The sequence below is a fragment of the Triticum aestivum genome, chromosome 2B, assembly GCF_018294505.1.
Source record: "Triticum aestivum cultivar Chinese Spring chromosome 2B, IWGSC CS RefSeq v2.1, whole genome shotgun sequence".
NCBI lineage: Eukaryota > Viridiplantae > Streptophyta > Magnoliopsida > Poales > Poaceae > Triticum > Triticum aestivum.
Genome location: NC_057798.1, coordinates 458,302,494 through 458,320,117, shown reverse-complemented (window position 1 = coordinate 458,320,117; position 17,624 = coordinate 458,302,494). Strand labels below are relative to the sequence as shown.

General features: G+C 44.7%; 1 protein-coding gene across 4 annotated transcripts; it reads left to right on the top strand.

Annotated features, from left to right (window-relative positions):
• The first annotated feature begins 731 nt into the window (after positions 1-731).
• LOC123045438 (nuclear distribution protein nudF) lies at positions 732-9,324 on the top strand. 4 transcript variants are annotated; one of them, XM_044468492.1, is made up of 8 exons: positions 732-910; positions 6,068-7,234; positions 7,421-7,511; positions 7,711-7,868; positions 7,943-7,994; positions 8,100-8,179; positions 8,269-8,362; positions 8,445-9,324. In XM_044468492.1, the coding sequence occupies exons 2-8, from the start codon at positions 6,158-6,160 to the stop codon at positions 8,942-8,944; spliced, it is 2,052 nt and encodes a 683-aa protein (XP_044324427.1). In that variant the 5' UTR covers positions 732-910; positions 6,068-6,157; the 3' UTR covers positions 8,945-9,324. The 4 variants fall into 4 exon arrangements, with proteins under 4 accessions (XP_044324427.1, XP_044324425.1, XP_044324426.1 ...); XM_044468490.1 differs by lacking the exon at positions 732-910 and adding an exon at positions 3,901-4,190; XM_044468491.1 differs by lacking the exon at positions 732-910 and adding an exon at positions 4,350-5,169.
• The last annotated feature ends 8,300 nt before the right edge of the window (positions 9,325-17,624 follow it).

Sequence of the window (17,624 nt, the reverse complement as noted above, 5' to 3'; positions counted from 1 at the left end):
TGATCGTGGCCATCTCACTGGGCCGTATCCCCACGACCTCACCTCACAGTCTCGATTACGCGACACGACGATCACACGTACCCGAAAAGCAATCGCTTGTCCAGCTGCAGCTCGAACGATCCATCCAGCACCCCGCATGTGCACCGCACCGGTGGCCGTGGACGTGGAGGCCGGAACACGCCCCACTTGCTCCACTCTGCATTGGCATCTGCGCTGCGACCCTGCAAGTTGCGACCGTACGTGGCCTAAACATGTCGCTAGACAACGCGGGCGTGCTCATGGTTGGCGCCGGAAAGCTCGCCCGCCACATGGACACGGGCACGTAAATAACCCATGCCGCTCGAGGTGATAGTAGGAGTACGTTAGCGGCGGAGCCGGACGTGGAGCATAAACATGGCAGCACGCGGCTGGTTAAACAAAGCCGGCATCCATCTGGCGACCTGCACTTTTGGAAATTATTGCGAGGGCGAGGGGATCCATGTCAAAGCTTGCGGAATCTTAACTAACCCCGACTTGGGATTAGACGGGGCGAGCTGAGAGCCACATGCTTTTTTGCTTTGTGTAATCTCCCTGCTGTTTGGAGTTGATCCAGCGTCTGACTTCACAGCGAGCGAATGCGCCAAAGTGTTTGACATTGCGGCAGCTCATGGGTAACAGTACTACTACAACTTGGTACTAGTATATTCTCCGTTTGTCGCCCTTAGCCTAATCCCTGCCTACAAATGGCCGCATTAAGGCCTGCTTCTTCTTCTTCACCTCCTTCGTCCCAGACAAACTGCTCCCACTAATGAGCGAGCATTAGCCTTGCTTCCTGAACCTGAAACATCCTCCCAAAACATCACTGCAGGTCCGTCGCTCCTGCTCTCTGGCAACTCTGGATGGAATAACTCCTCTGCAAAAGCTTAATTAGGTGCGTGCCCATCCCTGACCAACGTACAGACCCTTAAATTCCGCGCTTGTTTGATGCTCATGTGCATTGCAAAAGTTTGTTCCTTGCTTGTTTCAGTACTCTACTTGTTGCCTGTCCGTGTCTGTCTGCTCCTTTGGCATATTCTGGAAACAAAACTCTGGATCAGTGATATCTTTGCTCCAGAGTTTATTCAGAGCAAACTGCCGTGCACAGCACCATGATTATCTGCACCTCTTAGTTTTCTTTCTTTTCTCTGAGCGCTTAATTGGCTGCTACAGTATCTTCGTTCTGACGCTCAGATCTGAGAAGCGTTCAGCTATGTGCGCAGAGGCAGCTTGACTGCATTTCTCTGTCAAGACTCGACAGCCAGAAAACATTCATATATTCTCTGGAAAAATAGTCCTGCATCTGCTGCTTTCTCTTCAGTTATTATATCATCTACTAGTACCTTTCTAGCGAGAAAAGAAAAAAGAATTGCAAGTCCTAGTACGTGCTCGTCAGCACAGCCATATGGCAACCTGTAGCCTCGCGGAAACGATGGTAGAAGAAACAGGAGCAACTCGTCCAGGACAGATACACAGGCTGTTAGCCATAGACCCATAGTATATGCATCTGGTGTATTAATTATGCAAGCTAAGTTTGACAGATTAGATCTGTTAACCTGTAGGCTGGAACATTTTCGCCGCTAAATCATTTTTCTATATATCTACAACCAAGATTATTATACCCGGTCCAAGCATTAGGTCCACATCATATCAGCAAAGGAAAACGCTGTACCACCGGCCATTTCCCTTCTTCTTTCCAAACCACACCGTCCACTAGTTTTCCCCGTGAACTAGCACTAGCAGCAGTACATGCGATGCGCGTACTAGTCTACCCCAACATGTGAACACGGAAGATCAGTCCACAAAGTGTCATCTTGTTCTACGATCGGAAGCTCTAAAAGTCGAATCAGGCTTCCGTTGGAAAGACGCATGGTGGTGAGGGTGAGTGGGTTATCTGAAGAAAGAAAAGCCTCCAATTGGAGGAGGAGATCGATAGATGCTAAAATAATCGAGGCCACTAGCTCATAGCTCCATCACCCCCCCAACCCAACTCACATGCATCACTGTCCCGCTGCCCCTTTATCCATAGTTCTATGGCACTTGTTGCAACTTAACAACTGTTGGCATGAGAGCGATCAAAGGCTTGTGTTGTTTGTCTAGACGCGTGCGAAGAACCGGGATGTGTTCCACAAGTGACGCCAATTAGGTAGGTCTCCATCTCTTTCTCTAATGTATGTATACTATGTATAGTGTATAGAGAGATCACATGTGGAGGATATGTTGGATGGCCTAAATAATGAAGTGCGCCCCGGGTCTATTACAACATAAGTATTTTTCCGAAATAACTGAAAAACCCTGTTCTTAACTTTTTTTGAACATCAGTACAGACACAAGCGCTCATATACACACGCACACACTCACCCCTATGAACGCGCATGCACACACCCTACCCCTATGAGCACCTCCGAAAGACTGAGCCGGCATATCATCTTGAGATTTACGAAGTTACCGTAGGCGCCTCGTCATCGACGGGAACGTCTCCTCACACTGAATGCGCATCGCCGGAAATCCTGAAATAAATCCAGGAATAAATGCGAGCACCAGGATTTGAACCCTGATGGGCTGGGATACCACAGTCCCTCTAACCATCCAACCACATGTTGGTTCACACCCTCTTCTTAATCTTAGGGAGCGTGTTTACGACTTTCTAAAAAGAACCCGGCTCTAAGGAGCCTTCAATCATTTTTAAAACTAGTTCGAGCTCAAGGAGGCTGGTATCATTTTGTATTTTCCTGAAATAATGTCAACTGTTTTGTTTGTCTTTTTTAGTTTCCATTCTGAATTTATGTAAAAATATTTCTGTGGCTAAACTTTTTTGCCTCTTTGCTTCTCATTTGGTGGAATTGTCCCTTTATTGAGTTCTTTAGCTACTTTGATGATATGTGGAAGAAAATAAGAAATAAGCTATTTGGTCTTTTCTCCCAACTGTAGGTACATTATGGTTATTCAGGTTTTTCATGAGTAGAGATCTAATTTCAAGGCAAAATACATCAATAGAGCCATATTAGTACATGCCATGTCGAGGCCTTTATGTGAAACCTAAAGTATTTGATGCCTCCAATGAAGTGAAATTTTTATGTTTCTCCTCCAGACGTTTTTCTCTTATCGTTCCTTTGGCGCCGATTTTACAGGTTGCCCCAAACCAAACAAATTCATAGCAGGTCGTACGTAAACTAAATTGTGTTTGAATATACTGCATCTTTTTCAAAATATAAGGTCTATTAATGTTTTAGAAGTCAAAGCCCTCTAACTGTAGGCAAGTTTATAGGAAAAAATATTAGCATCCACAATACAAAATAAAGATCATTAGATCCATCGTAAAATGTATTTATTTACTATTGTAAATGTCGATATATTTCTGCTATGAACTCAATCAAACACAGGATTTTTTGACCTTTTACAAAAATCAATAGCCTTATATTTTACTCACTTGCAAAAGTGTCTTAAATTATGAGATAGAGGGAGTAAATAACTGATGAGGTACGGAGACAATAGCAAGAAAACTCAAAGAACTAGTACAAACTTGGGTCATAAAAAAGGTCTCACTTCCATGACAGCATACCTGTCATCAGAAGGACCCAAAATTACAAGTTTGTTACTCTCAAAAGAAAAAGTTACAAGTTAACGGGGCCAAAATAAACCCCAAAAATCACTGCACATTCGTAAACCTGTTTGGAAGCTAGCAGCAATCCCAGCGAAAATTCCGTAGGTTTCCATGCCGTTGGACACGCAGCAGCAGCCAATTACGAGCGAGAAGAGAAGAGGGGAAAAGACCGGCCAAGCACCGGGCCGGAGAATGCGATGCGACCGATCAAAGGCGGACCGCGTCGGGATTTAGCGTTACAGCTCGATTTATTTACAAGGGAACAACTCGACCGCCTAGGAAACCAAGGCCACAAGGTACAAAGACGGAGGGAGGGAGGGAGGGAGGGAGCGCACAGAAGGAGCGGAAGAGTCCAAGAACCCCAATCCCAAGCTCCAACCGGAACGAGTCCTCATTCCCCTCTGTCTGTCCCCCCTCGAACCCTCCGCCGGCCGCCCCGGGAGCAGCAGCAGCAGGCACCGCGCGGCTGGCTGGGCGCCGGAGGCCGTGACGGCGGCCGGACACTTCGCCGTGAAGAACCGATCGATTCTTCCCGCCGGCCTCGGCCGGAGACCTCACGCGCGCGGAGAAGGTGACGAGATTCGATTCCTTTCTGTCCGTCTTTCCTTTGGGGGGTCGATCCGTATGTTTTTGTTGCTGAATGGCACAGTGATTTGCTATACGGAGTATCTCCTTCTCCTCCTCTGTGGCCGTTCCTGTTTGAATGGAACAGTTCATGGGCAGTGGGATATGCTTCGTTATTTTTGGGGGCTCGGTAGTAGGAGCACTTCGCTTTCTTTTCTTCCGAGCCTTGGATTTTAGCGCTCCTTTGTTTTGCTTGCGCCGCCTCAGATTGAACCGCAAATTTTGCTCATCGAGTCGCGATCGAAGCGCCAGTAATCACCCGATGCTTCGAACGTTTATGCCAGGAAAGGGACTTCTTTTTTTTGTTTTTGTCATTTTGATTGAAACGGACGAGCGTTGCTTTTCTCACATTTCTAGCAGTAGTACCCAATTGAATTGAACACCAGTGCGATCAGATTATCCCCGTTGAATGGCGCCGTGCTGTCGAGATCACTCTGGCCAGCACCAGACGATCCGTTTTCATTCACATCGCATTTACTACAATGCCTTAGATTTTTTGTACTCAACCGAGCCAGCACTGGTAACGTTCGGAATCTGTGGCGGCATAGTTAAATTCTTCATCATCGTTTTCAGAAGGAAAAGACGAATGGGAGGCGCCGAAAAATAAATCCGTTTCATTTGTTGGTGCTGCCATTTCTGCACAGGAACCAAAAAAGCCCCCCAAATCAAAAACGAAAGATCGCTGCCGCATCTTTCGCCCTTTGATTGACGAGGGCAGCGTAAAGACGCGTCTTTAATGGCCAGCCACGCGCCTACGCCCCAGCCCGTCCGGCCGTCGGCGTAGTAGTAGTAGTGGTAGGCGTTAAAATAGAAGAGCCAGCGCGCGGCGGCAGCGCACGTCGCTGGGCCCCCGCCCGCGCGCGCTTCTCCCTCCGGTGGCACGCAGACGCAGCAGCCAAAGTACACGGCGTAGCAGCTGTTTTTACGTGCCGTCCTCCTCTCCTCTCCCATAGCCCTTCTTTTTTACTTTTGTCTCTTTAGCCTTTCTGCGCTGTTTCTAGCTGTTGCTTGCTTCCCCTCGGGATCTGCGCGCCATGCCGCGGCTGCTGCTGCTTTGTGGCCTCCGCCGCCTGCCCGTGTGGGTTGGTCGCCTGCTTCCTCTGCCGGCGCGGCGGGATGCCCAACGTGGGTACGGTTTGGCAGCGCTGTGTTGGTGAGCTGTTGCCTTGTTGGTGAGCAGGACCCCCTCGGTGCTGTGCGATTTTATTTTAGTTGGAGCAAGGTTAGGAGTTAAGCTAGAGGGAGGAGTGGCCGTGCCTGTGTTTCGCCCTTGCATCAGGCTTGCGGACATGGTACTTGCGTAGTTTCTTGATGGATAACCAGTTGATCTGCAATGCTGCTTGCTGATTGCGCGATTCGTTTATGTTGAGTTGTGTTATCCAAGGCCTCCGCACTTGCTGTTTCGTTGGATTATCATGTGGGAGTGGCGCATTTCTGTGCTCCTCTGCTGGCCAGGACTGCACGCCTTAACCTCAGTTTGCCCTCTTGCATATTAGTGCCTGTCATGAGCATTTCTTTGTACCTGTACAAGTGTAGATATTACTTTATGATTGTTGCTGTTATACCATCGCTAGTTTCATGTAATAATTGAACTGGTTATATAATTGTACGCACATAAGTTTAATGTAATAAATAAAAATGTGCGATTTTGGGCAAGAATAGAACTGATAAAGTTGGTCAGTAATCGCGGGACAATTACTTGACATATCGGGCACTCAATCTTTTCTTTTGCGTTCAGTTCATTTCCACTGTACTACATGTTTTTCTCATGTTCTGCTGCTCTATTCCATGTCACCAGCCTGACATTTGCGTTGTCAATTGCAGATGACATTTTGATCACTACTCACCTTTCACAGTGGTCGACAAGAACTCTGTGCCGATTGTTTTCTCAATCTAGAAGAAATTTAGTGCGATATGCCAAGATCCAACTCAGACAGGGATGATATCTTCTTCGATGCATTTGATGATATTAGTTCAGCAAGGGAGCCTTCATCATCAGATGATTGTAGTACGAGTGGCGACGGATTGTCACCAAGGGAATTCGAGTACGACATTTGGGCAAATGAGCCAATGAGTGTTAAAGAAAGGCGGCAAAGATTCCTTGAGGGAATGGGATTGGATGACTTAGGTTCCACTAAAGTGGATCTTTCTCAATGCCAGGCAGAGATCACAACTGCTGACACTAGTGCTGACTTGCAGGAAAGGACTATTATTAGTGACATGTCTTCTTTGGGTTCATCTATACCTGAGAATGAATCAGCATTTGATGCCGCCTGTTGTATAAGGGATCTGGATAGTGGAAAGAGATATGTAGTTCATAATGGCGGGCATGACGGACTAACTAGCTTTCTCAAGGATGTTGCAACAGATAAGGTGTTGTCTCTTCTGGAGTTTGAAAGCTTAGTTGGCGTTTCTCGATCTGTTCAAAAGTTATTACGAAGAGCATATTGTCAGAGTCCTGCACTGGCAGCAGAGACAAAAGAGGCTATTGGTGGTAAGAAAAAGGATATCAAAAGCTTGTGCAAAAACTTGATGAAGAAGAGGAGTTTCGGTGGAATGTGCAAGACTGATGTCCATGTAAAAAGCTGCACGACAAGTATACCATCCAGAACAAAAGTTCAGCACCGAAAGAAGAAGAATGTGGAATTCTCTGCCGTCTATATGGCTCAAGAAATCCGGGCGCACAACGGTTTAATTAGAGTGATGAAGTTTAGTCCGTCTGGCTGGTATTTAGCAAGTGGTGGTGAGGACTGTGTTGTGAGAATATGGCAGATTACAGAAGTGGATGCACATTCTAAAATGTATGGGGGAGAGAACCACCCTCATGAGCATGTAGAGAAAATCAAAATCCTTAAGCCGAAGCTAGCAGAGGGGCAGAGCCGTGCACTTGCAGTTATGCCAAGCAAGGGTTTTCACATTACAGAGAGCCCATTACATGAGTTACATGGCCATACAGGTGATGTCCTGGATATGACCTGGTCGAATTCAGATGTAAGTTTCTCGTTTGGTTCTCTAGAACTATCACATTACTCATGCTCATACTCAACCTACATTTTGGCCTGAAATACCATGATTGTCTGTTAACAAGTTTTCATGTATCATGAACACTCTTATATTATTATCTTTTATTTTCATTTGCTTAATTGCTTACCTTCATTGGCTTGGTTTTGACTGCAGTGTCTGTTGACCTCATCAAAAGATAAGACAGTCAGGTTGTGGAAAGTTGGCTCAGATGTTTGTCTTGGAGTATTCAGACACAAAGACTACGGTAAGCAGAAATATCATAAACCGACTGTTGTGTGCTTTTGATGGCCTAGTGCCTTGCCCATTGTTGATTTCTTACATTGTTCTACTGGTTTTGTTGTTTTAACGGCAAAGAGTCTTACCGTATACTCCACATTTTGAGCCATTGCAGTTTCAGTATTTCTGTGGATAAGAACTTGACTTTCCTTTGAAATTGCCAACAGTGACGTGCGTTCAGTTCAATCCAACTGACGAAAGATACTTCATCAGTGGTTCAATAGATGGTAAAGTTCGCATTTGGGATGTTCTAGACAAGCGGGTTGTCAACTGGGCTGATACCAGGAATGTCATATCTGCTGTTAGTTACCAACCAGATGGAAAGGTTTGGATCTGATCGAAATGTTATTACAGATTATTTTGCATTACTTAATACTAATTCATGCTTTTGTAAATCAGAATTTTGTTGTTGGCACGACTGGAGGAGTTTGTCGCTTCTATGATCAGTCAGGTACATAGAAGTCACCACTTACCATCCATGTGGTTTTTGTTACTTTGCATGTCTCTTAGTAATGATATATTATAGTAGTCTCAGCTGAGCAGTTCGTTTCTGCAGGTGAAGACATCCAACTAGACAAAGAATTGTTCATGCAAGGGAAAAAGAAATCTGCTGCCAGTCGGATCAAGAGTCTACAGGTGTGATATTTGCCATGATATTCTCTACTATAGTATTTTTGGAAGCAATTGTTATGCCGATCCACTAATTTGTGATTGCGACTTGGCAGTTATGTACAAGTGATTCCCCTAGATTCCTAGTTACATCAACAGATTCCAAGATTCGAGTTGCTGATGGTGTTGATATCGTCCAAAAGTTTAAAGGTATATTTTTGCAGAAGTTTCTATCCTTCATTCGCTTAGAAAGTTGAGGTCCTAACACCACCGTTTGTACCTTACGATGCAGGGCCTTGGAAGTCAAAGGCTCTTTCATCGCCATCACTAACATCAGATGGCAGATATCTTATATCCACCGGCATGGACTCCAATGTCTACATATGGAATTTTGACAACTCAAGCAGCGCCTCACAGAAAGGCGAAGCCAAATCGGTTCGATCATGCGAAATGTTCTTCTCCAAGGACGTGACAACCGCGGTGCCATGGCCGGGAGTGCATCCAGACAGGCATGTCAAGCCGGCCCGCTTGACCGAGAAATCTGCCAGCGTGTCGCCTTTACGCCGTCATGGAGAAAGCCGTTCCCCTGGGACATGGTTCTTCGCCGACGGTATGAGGGGGTCTGTGACGTGGCCAGAGGAGAAGCTCACTTCGGCGAAGCCTGTCAATGGGCCCCGGCTGGCTGACTGTCTCTCGGCGATATCGGCTGCCTGGAATATGGTGATAGTGACAGCGAGTCACGGCGGAGTGATCCGGTCCTTCCACAACTACGGCTTGCCTGTGACATTGTGAGGCTGTAAGCTTTGGTTATTAGCTTCCTCTACTGACGACCTTGAGTTGTTTTTTTGTTCTTCCTCCGGAAATGTTGGGAATGTGGTGGAAGAAAGGTTGGTATAGCACCAAGAAAAGAGGGAATGTTGTACCACGGGGGTCCCTAGCTTCTGAAAAGGAGATTATTCAGTGGAGATGCTTGCTTTTGTCTGCAAGCTCTCTTTTTTTTTCTTCTTCACGAAAAGGCCTCAAAATTGTTGCTCCGGTTTTTTGTTGATAGTTACTTGTAGCATTTCCATCTGTTGTGACTATAGAGATTTACTATCTCTCTACGAGGTAACTAGCATATGTAACCCTGTTGAAGCTGTTTCGAAAGATGGTGGGTAAAATCCTTCTGTGTATTTCACTCTTGGAAGACCAGACAGTACAAGTCCTGATGTTTTGGCTGCATTTCAGTCCAGTTCATGTCAGTCAAGCTGGTGACTGGTGAGGTGAAGCTTCCCACCAGTTGCTTCGAGACTTCCAGTCATGATCATGAGCTTGTTGCGATTCTCCTAGCTGTGGCTATGCGCGTTCGGTGCAGAAAGCGGTACTGGAATGGTCCAACTTGTTGAGTTGGTGGCAGGAAAAGCTCCAACCCTAGTCATGCGGAGCCGCACGTTTCGATCGGTTCGGCTCACTCGCAGCCGTCGCCTGCCTCCGCCCCATTTAAAAGTTGCAAGATTGCACGTTCCTGATGACGACGTTCACGAGATACATGTTTGCTGCTAGGCTCCACACTGACGTACAACAGAGGGTGCCAACAGTGAGTGACGGATCTGCAGGCAGTATATTTTGTTTGTGGGCCTGTGCCGATGTTTTCTCTCTTCTATTGATCCTGTGGGGCGTGTTTGGTTCTCGCAGCAACTTTTGCCTGCACAGCATACCCTTTTTAATTGGACCTTACTGAGAAAAAAACAGGCAAAAAAATCAAGAGGTGGCCTGTTTGGTTGCCCGCTTGCTTAGACGGAAACACAAGGCATGGTGTATGATTTCATGCAACGCTTGTTTTTGGTAACCTCTTTCGGCGAGGTGGTGAGGTTACCAGCACACATGGGCGTGTAGAACAACCCAAAGACACAGAAAGATAGCATATTAACATAGTTCTAAAATACATCACCACGCTTAAGCATAGCAGTTTTGAAGCAAAGCAGCACGATATAGTCGATACTAAACCAGCTGGAGCAACGGAGAGTTGTCCTAGACGTTCACGGCAAAGGCGTCGTTGTGCCCCCCCCCCCCCCCCCCCCCCGCACTTGGTCACCACTTCAATGCCTTCATCGTTGAAGACGATGACCTTGAGCGTGTTGGGAGTCAGCAACCTGAAGGTCACCATGTACCCGATCTTGATCGGATGGACGGCGACGAAGGTGGCCCAACCCTGATCGAGGATGACTCTGCCGTTCATCAGTCTCACAGTTACTCTCCATAAGTAGGCAGTGTTTGTCTTTAGCTTGAACTCCGTTGGTAAGGCCGGGAAGTGCTTGGTGAAGTCTAGGGGCATTGGTATGCACTCAAGTTTCGGGGCAAGGATCATCTTGCAGAAGTGAGTTGGCCCACCCTCCTCATGGTAGTGCATGTAGTTCTGGCGCTTGCCGCTAGCGGGCTCCTGGGCAACGACCTCGTCGTTCATGGGCGGCACCTCCTCTGTCGTGTGCAGCATTGTTGGGGAACGTGGTAATTTCAAAAAAATTCCTACGCACACGCAAGATCATGGTGATGCATAGGAACGAGAGGGGAGAGTGTTGTCCACGTACCCTCGTAGACCGAAAGCGGAAGCGTTATGACAACGCGGTTGATGTAGTCGTACGTCTTCACGATCCGACCGATCTAGGCACCAAACGTACGGTACCTCCGAGTTCAGCACACGTTCAGCTCGATGACGATCCCCGGACTCCGATCCAGCAGGGTGTCAGGGATGAGTTCCGTCAGCACGACGGCATGGTGACGATGATGATGTTTTACCGACGCAGGGTTTCGCCTAAGCACCGCTACGATATGACCGAGGTGGAATATGGTGGAGGGGGGCACCGCACACGGCTAAGGAACGATCACGAAGATCAACTTGTGTGTTATGGGGTGCCCCCTGCCCCCGTATATAAAGGAGCAAGGGGGGAGGCCGGCCGACCCTAGGGGGCGCGCCAAGGGGGGGGAGTCCTCCTCCTAGTGGGAGTAGGACTCCCCTTTCCTTGTCCAACTAGGAAGGAGGAAGGGGAAAGGAAAGAGAGGGAGAGGGAGAGGGAAAGAGGGGCCGCGCCCCCCTTGTCCAATTCGGACTCCCATGGAGGGGGCGCGCCACCTCCTGGGTTGCTGCCCTTTCTCTCCCCTCAGGCCCACTAAGGCCCAATACTTCCCCGGGGGGTTCCGGTAACCCCTCCAGCACTTCGGTTTTCTTCGAAATCACCCGGAACACTTCCGGTGTCCGAATATAGTCGTCCAATATATCAATCTTTATGTCTCAACCATTCTGAGACTCCTCATCATGTCCGTGATCACATCCGGGACTCCGAACAACCTTCGGTACATCAAAACTTATAAACTCATAATAAAACTGTCATCGTAACGTTAAGCGTGCAGACCCTACGGGTTCGAGAACTATGTAGACATGACCTAGAACTGTTTCCGGTCAATAACCAATAGCGGAACCTGGATGCTCATATTGGCTCCTACATATTCTACGAAGATCTTTATCGGTCAAACCGCATAACAACATACATTGTTCCCTTTGTCATCGGTATGTTACTTGCCCGAGATTCGATCGTCGGTATCTAATACCTAGTTCAATCTCGTTACCGGCAAGTCTCTTTACTCATTTACGTAATGCATCATTCCGTAACCAACTCATTGGCCACATTGCTTGCAAGGCTTATAGTGATGTGCATTACCGAGAGGGCCCAGAGATACCTCTCCGACAATCAGAGTGACAAAACCTAATCTCGAAATACGCCAACTCAACATGTACCTTTGGAGACACCTGTAGAGCTCCTTTATAATCACCTAGTTACGTTGTGATGTTTGGTAGCACACGAAGTGTTCCTTCGGTAAACAGGAGTTGCATAATCTCATAGTTGTAGGAACTTTGTATAAGTCATGAAGAAAGCAATAGCAACATACTAAACGATCAAGTGTTAAGCTAACGGAATGGGTCAAGTCAATCACATCATTCTCCTAATGATGTGATCCCGTTAATCAAATGACAACACATGTCTATGGTTAGGAAACATAACCATCTTTGATTAATGAGCTAGTCAAGTAGAGGCACACTAGTGACATTATGTTTGTCTATGTACTCACACATGTATTATGTTTTCGGTTAATACAATTCTAGCATGAATAATAAACATTTATCATGATATGAGGAAATAAATAATAACTCTATTATTGCCTCTAGGGCATATTTCCTTCAGTCTCCCACTTGCACTAGAGTCAATAATCTAGTTCACATCGCCATGTGATTTTACACCAATATTCATATCTGTATATGATTAACACCCATAGTTCACATCGTCATGTGACCAACACCCAAAGGGTTTACTAGAGTCAATAATCTAGTTCACATAGCTATGTGATTAACACCCAAAGAGTATTGAGGTGTGATCATGTTTTGCTCGTGAGAGAAGCTTAGTCAACGGGTATGTCACATTCAGAGCTGTATGTATTTTGCAAATATTCTATGTCTACAATGCTCTGCACAGAGCTACTCTAGCTAATTGCTCTCACTTTCAATATGTATCCAGATTGAGACTTAGAGTCATCTGGATTGGTGTAAAAGCTTGCATCAACGTAACTCTTTACGACGAACTCTTTTATCACCTCCATAATCGAGAAACATCTCCTTAGTCCTCACTAAGGATATTCTTGACCGCTATCCAGTGATCTACTCTTAGATCAAAATTGTATTCCTTTGCTAAACTCAGAGCAAGGTATACAATAGGTCTGGTATACAGCATAGCATACTTTATAGAACCTATGACTAAGGCATAGGGAATGACTTTCATTCTTCTTTTCTATTTTATGCCGTGGTCGGGATTTGAGTCTTACTCAATTTCACACATTTGCAACACAGGCAAGAACTCTTTCTTTGACTGTTCCATTTTGAACTATTTCAAAATCTTGACAAGGTATGTACTTATTGAAAAACTTATCAAGCGTCTTGATCTGTCTCAATAGATCTTGATGCTCAATATGTAAGTAGCTTTACTGAGGTCTTTCTTTTTAAAGAACTCCTTTCAAATACTCCTTTATGCTTTCCAGAAAAATTCTACATCATTTCTGATCAACAATATGTTACTCACATATATTTATCAGAAAGGTGGTAGTGCTCCCACTCACTTTATCGTAAATATAGGCTTCACCACAAGTCTGTATAAAGCTATATGCTTTGATCAACTCATCAAAGCATATATTCCAACTCCGAGATGCTTGCACCAGTCCATAGATGGATTGTTGGAGCTTGCACAATTTGTTTAGCACCTTTAGGATTGATAAAACCTTCTGGTTGCATCATATACAACTCTTCTTTAATAAATCCATTAAAGAATGCAGTTTTGACATCCTTTTGCCAGATTTCATAAAATGTGGCAATTGCTAACATGATTCAGACATACTTTACGCATCGATACGAGTGAGAAAAAACTCATCGTAGTCAACATCTTGAACTTTGTCAAAAACCTTTTTCGACAAATCTAGCTTTGTAGATAGTAACACTACTATCAACATCCGTCTTCCTCTTGAAGATCCATTTATTTTCTATGGCTTGCCGATCATCGGGCAAGTCAATCAAAGTCCACACTTTGTTCTCATATATGGATCCCATCTCAGATTTCATGGCCTCAAACCATTTCGCAGAATCTGGGCTCATCATCGCTTCCTCATAGTTCGTAGGTTTATCATGGTCTAGTAACATGACTTCCAGAATAGGATTATCATACCACACTGGTGCGGACCGTACTCTGGAATACCTACGAGGTTCTGTAGTAACTTGATTTGAAGTTTCATGATCATCATCATTAGCTTCCTCGCTAATCGGTGTAGCAATCACTTGAACTGATTTCTGTGATGAACAACTTTCCAATTTGGGAGAAGGTACAATTACCTCATCAAGTTCTACTTTCCTCCCACTCACTTCTTTCGAGAGAAACTCCTTCTCTAGAAAGGATCCATTCTTAGCAACGAATGTTTTTGCCTTCGGATCTGTGATAGAAGGTGTACCCAACAGTTTCCTTTGGGTATTCTATGAAGACGCACTTCTCCGATTTGGGTTTGAGCTTATCAGGTTGAAACTTTTTCACATAAGCATTGCAGCCCCAAACTTTAAGAAACGACAACTTTGGTTTCTTGCCAAACCACAGTTCATAGGGCGCCGTCTCAACGGATTTTGATGGTGCCCTTTTTAAAGTGAATGCAGCTGTCTCTAATGCATAACCCCAAAACGATAGTGGTAAACTGATAAGAGACATCATAGATCGCACCATATCTAGTAAAGTACGATTACAACGTTCAGACACACCATTACATTGTGGTGTTCCAGGTGGCATGAGCTGTGAAACTATTCCACATTGTTTTATATGAAGGCCAATCTCATAACTCAAATATTCTCCTCCACGATCAGATCGTAGACACTTTATTTTCTTGTTACGATGATTCTCCACTTCACTCTAAAATTCTTTGAACTTTTCAGACTTATGTTTCATCAAGTAGATATACGCATATCTGCTCAAATCATCTGTGAAGGTTAGAAAATAACGATACTTGCCATGGGCCTTCATACTCATTGGTCTGCGTACATAAGTATGTATTATTTCCAACAAGTAAGTAGCTTGTTCCATTGTTCCGAAGAACGGAGTTTTAGTCATCTTGCCCAAAAGGCACGGTTCGCAAGCATCAAATGATTCATAACCAAGTGATTTTGAAAATCCATCTTTATGGAGTTTCTTCATGCGCTTTACACCGATATGACCCAAACGGCAGTGCCACAAATAAGTTGCACTATCATTATTAACTTTGCATATTTTGGCATCAATATTATGAATATGTGTATCACTACGATCGAGATCCAACAAACTATTTTATTGGGTGTATGACCATCGAAGGTTTTATTCATGTAAACAGAACAACAATTATTCTTTGACTTTAAATGAATAACCGTATCGCAATAAACATGATCAAATCATATTCATGTTCAACGCAAACGCCAAATAACATTTATTTAGGTTTAACACTAATCCCAAAAGTATAGGAAGTGTGCGATGATGATCATATCAATCTTGGAACTACTTCCAACACTCATCGTCACTTCCCCTTCAACTAGTCTTTGTTTATTCTGTAACTCATGTTTCGAGTTACTAACCTTAGCAACCGAACAAGTATCAAATACTCAGGGGCAACTATAAACACTAGTAAGGCACACATCAATAACCTGTATATCAAATATACCCTTGTTCACTTTGCCATCCTTCTTATCCACCAAATATTCAGGGCATTTCTGCTTCCAGTGACCATTTCCTTTGCAGTGTAAGCACTCCATTTCAGGATTTGGTACAGCTTTGGTCTTCTTCACGGGAGTGACAACTTGTTTGCCATTCTACTTGAAGTTTCCCTTTCTTTCCCTTTGCCCTTTTCTTGAAACTAGTGGTCTTGTCAATCATCAACACTTGATGCTCTTTCTTGATTTCTACCTTCGTCGATTTCAACATCACGAAGAGCTCGAGAATCGTTTTCGCCATACCTTGCATACTATAGTTCACCATGAAGTTCTAGTAACTTAGTGATGGTGACTAGAGAATTCTGTCAATCACTATCTTATGTGAAAGATTAACTCCCACTTGATTCAAGCGATTGTAGTACCCAGACAATCTGAGCACATGCCCACTAGTTGAGCGATTCTCCTCCATCTTTTAGCCATAGAACTTGTTGGAGACTTCATATCTCTCAACTCGGGTATTTGCTTGAAATATTAACTTCAACTCCTGGAACATCTCATATGGTCCATGACGTTCAAAACGTCTTTGAAGTCCCGATTCTAAGCCGTTAAGCATGGTGCACTAAACTATCAAGTAGTCACCATATTGAGCTAGCCAAACGTTCATAACATTTGCATCTACTCCTGCAATAGGTCTGTCACCTAGCGGTGCATTAAGGACATAATTCTTCTGTGCAGCAATGAGGATAAACCTCAGATCACGGATCCAATCCGCATCATTGCTACTAACATCTTTCAACACAATTTTCTCTAGGAACATATCAAAATAAACATATGAAAGCAACAACGCAAGATATTGATCTACAACATAATTAGCAAAATACTACCAGGACTAAGTTCATGATAAATTTAAGTTCAATTAATCACATTACTTAAGAACTCCCACTTAGACAGACATCTCTCTAGTCATCTAAGTGATCACGTGATCCAAATCAACTAAACCATGTCCGATCATCACGTGAGATGGAATAGTTTTCAATGGTGAACATCACTATGTTGATCATATCTACTATATGATTCACGCTCGACCTTTCGGTCTCTGTGTTCCGAGGCCATATCTGTATATGCTAGGCTCGCCAAGTTTTAACCTGAGTATTTCGCAAGTGCAACTGTTTTGCACCCATTGTATTTGAACGTAGAGCCTATCACACCCGATCATCACGTGGTGTCTCAGCACGAAGAACTTTCACAACGGTGCATACTCAGGGAGAACACTTCTTGATAATTTAGTGAGAGATCATCTTAAAATGCTGCCGTCAATCAAAGCAAGATAAGAAGCATAAAGGATAAACATCACATGCAATCAATATAAGTGATATGATATGGCCATCATCATCTTGTGCTTGTGATCTCCATCTCCGAAGCATCGTCATGATCACCATCGTCATTGGCGCGACACCTTGATCTCCATCGTAGCATCGTTGTCGTTATGCCATCTATTGCTTCTACGACTATCGCTACCGCTTAGTGATAAAGTAAAGCAATTACAGGGCGTTTGCATTTCATACAATAAAGCGACAACCATATGGCTCCTGCCAGTTGCCGATAACTTCGGTTACAAAACATGATCATCTCATACAATAAAATATAGCATCATGTCTTGACCATATCACATCACAACATGCCCTGCAAAAACAAGTTAGACGTCCGCTACTTTGTTGTTGCAAATTTTATGTGGCTGCTACGGGCTGAGCAAGAACCGTTCTTACCTACGCATCAAAACCACAACGATAGTTCATCAAGTTAGTGCTGTTTTAACCTTCGCAAGGACCGAGCGTAGCCACACTCAGTTCAACTAAAGTTGGAGAAACAGACACCCGCTAGTCACCTGTGTGCGAAGCACGGCGGTAAAACCAGTCTCGCGTAAGCGTATGCGTAATGTCGGTCCGGGCCGCTTCATCCAACAATACCGCCGAACCAAAGTATGACATGCTGGTAAGCAGTATGACTTGTATCGCCCACAACTCACTTGTGTTCTACTCGTGCATATAACTTCAACGCATAAAACCTGGCTCTGATACCACTGTTGGGGAACGTGGTAATTTCAAAAAAATTCCTACGCACACGCAAGATCATGGTGATGCATAACAATGAGAGGGGAGAGTGTTGTCCACGTACCCTCATAGACCGAAAGCGGAAGCGTTATGACAACGCAGTTGATGTAGTCGTACGTCTTCACGA

Bases quoted from the DNA above. Each gene is read 5' to 3' on its own strand.
- LOC123045438 (XM_044468492.1), top strand. From the start codon at position 6,158: ATGCCAAGATCCAACTCAGACAGGGATGATATCTTCTTCGATGCATTT. The intron at 7,512-7,710 runs GTAAGCAGAAAT...AATTGCCAACAG, and splicing joins ATTCAGACACAAAGACTACG to TGACGTGCGTTCAGTTCAAT. The intron at 8,363-8,444 runs GTATATTTTTGC...CTTACGATGCAG, and splicing joins TATCGTCCAAAAGTTTAAAG to GGCCTTGGAAGTCAAAGGCT.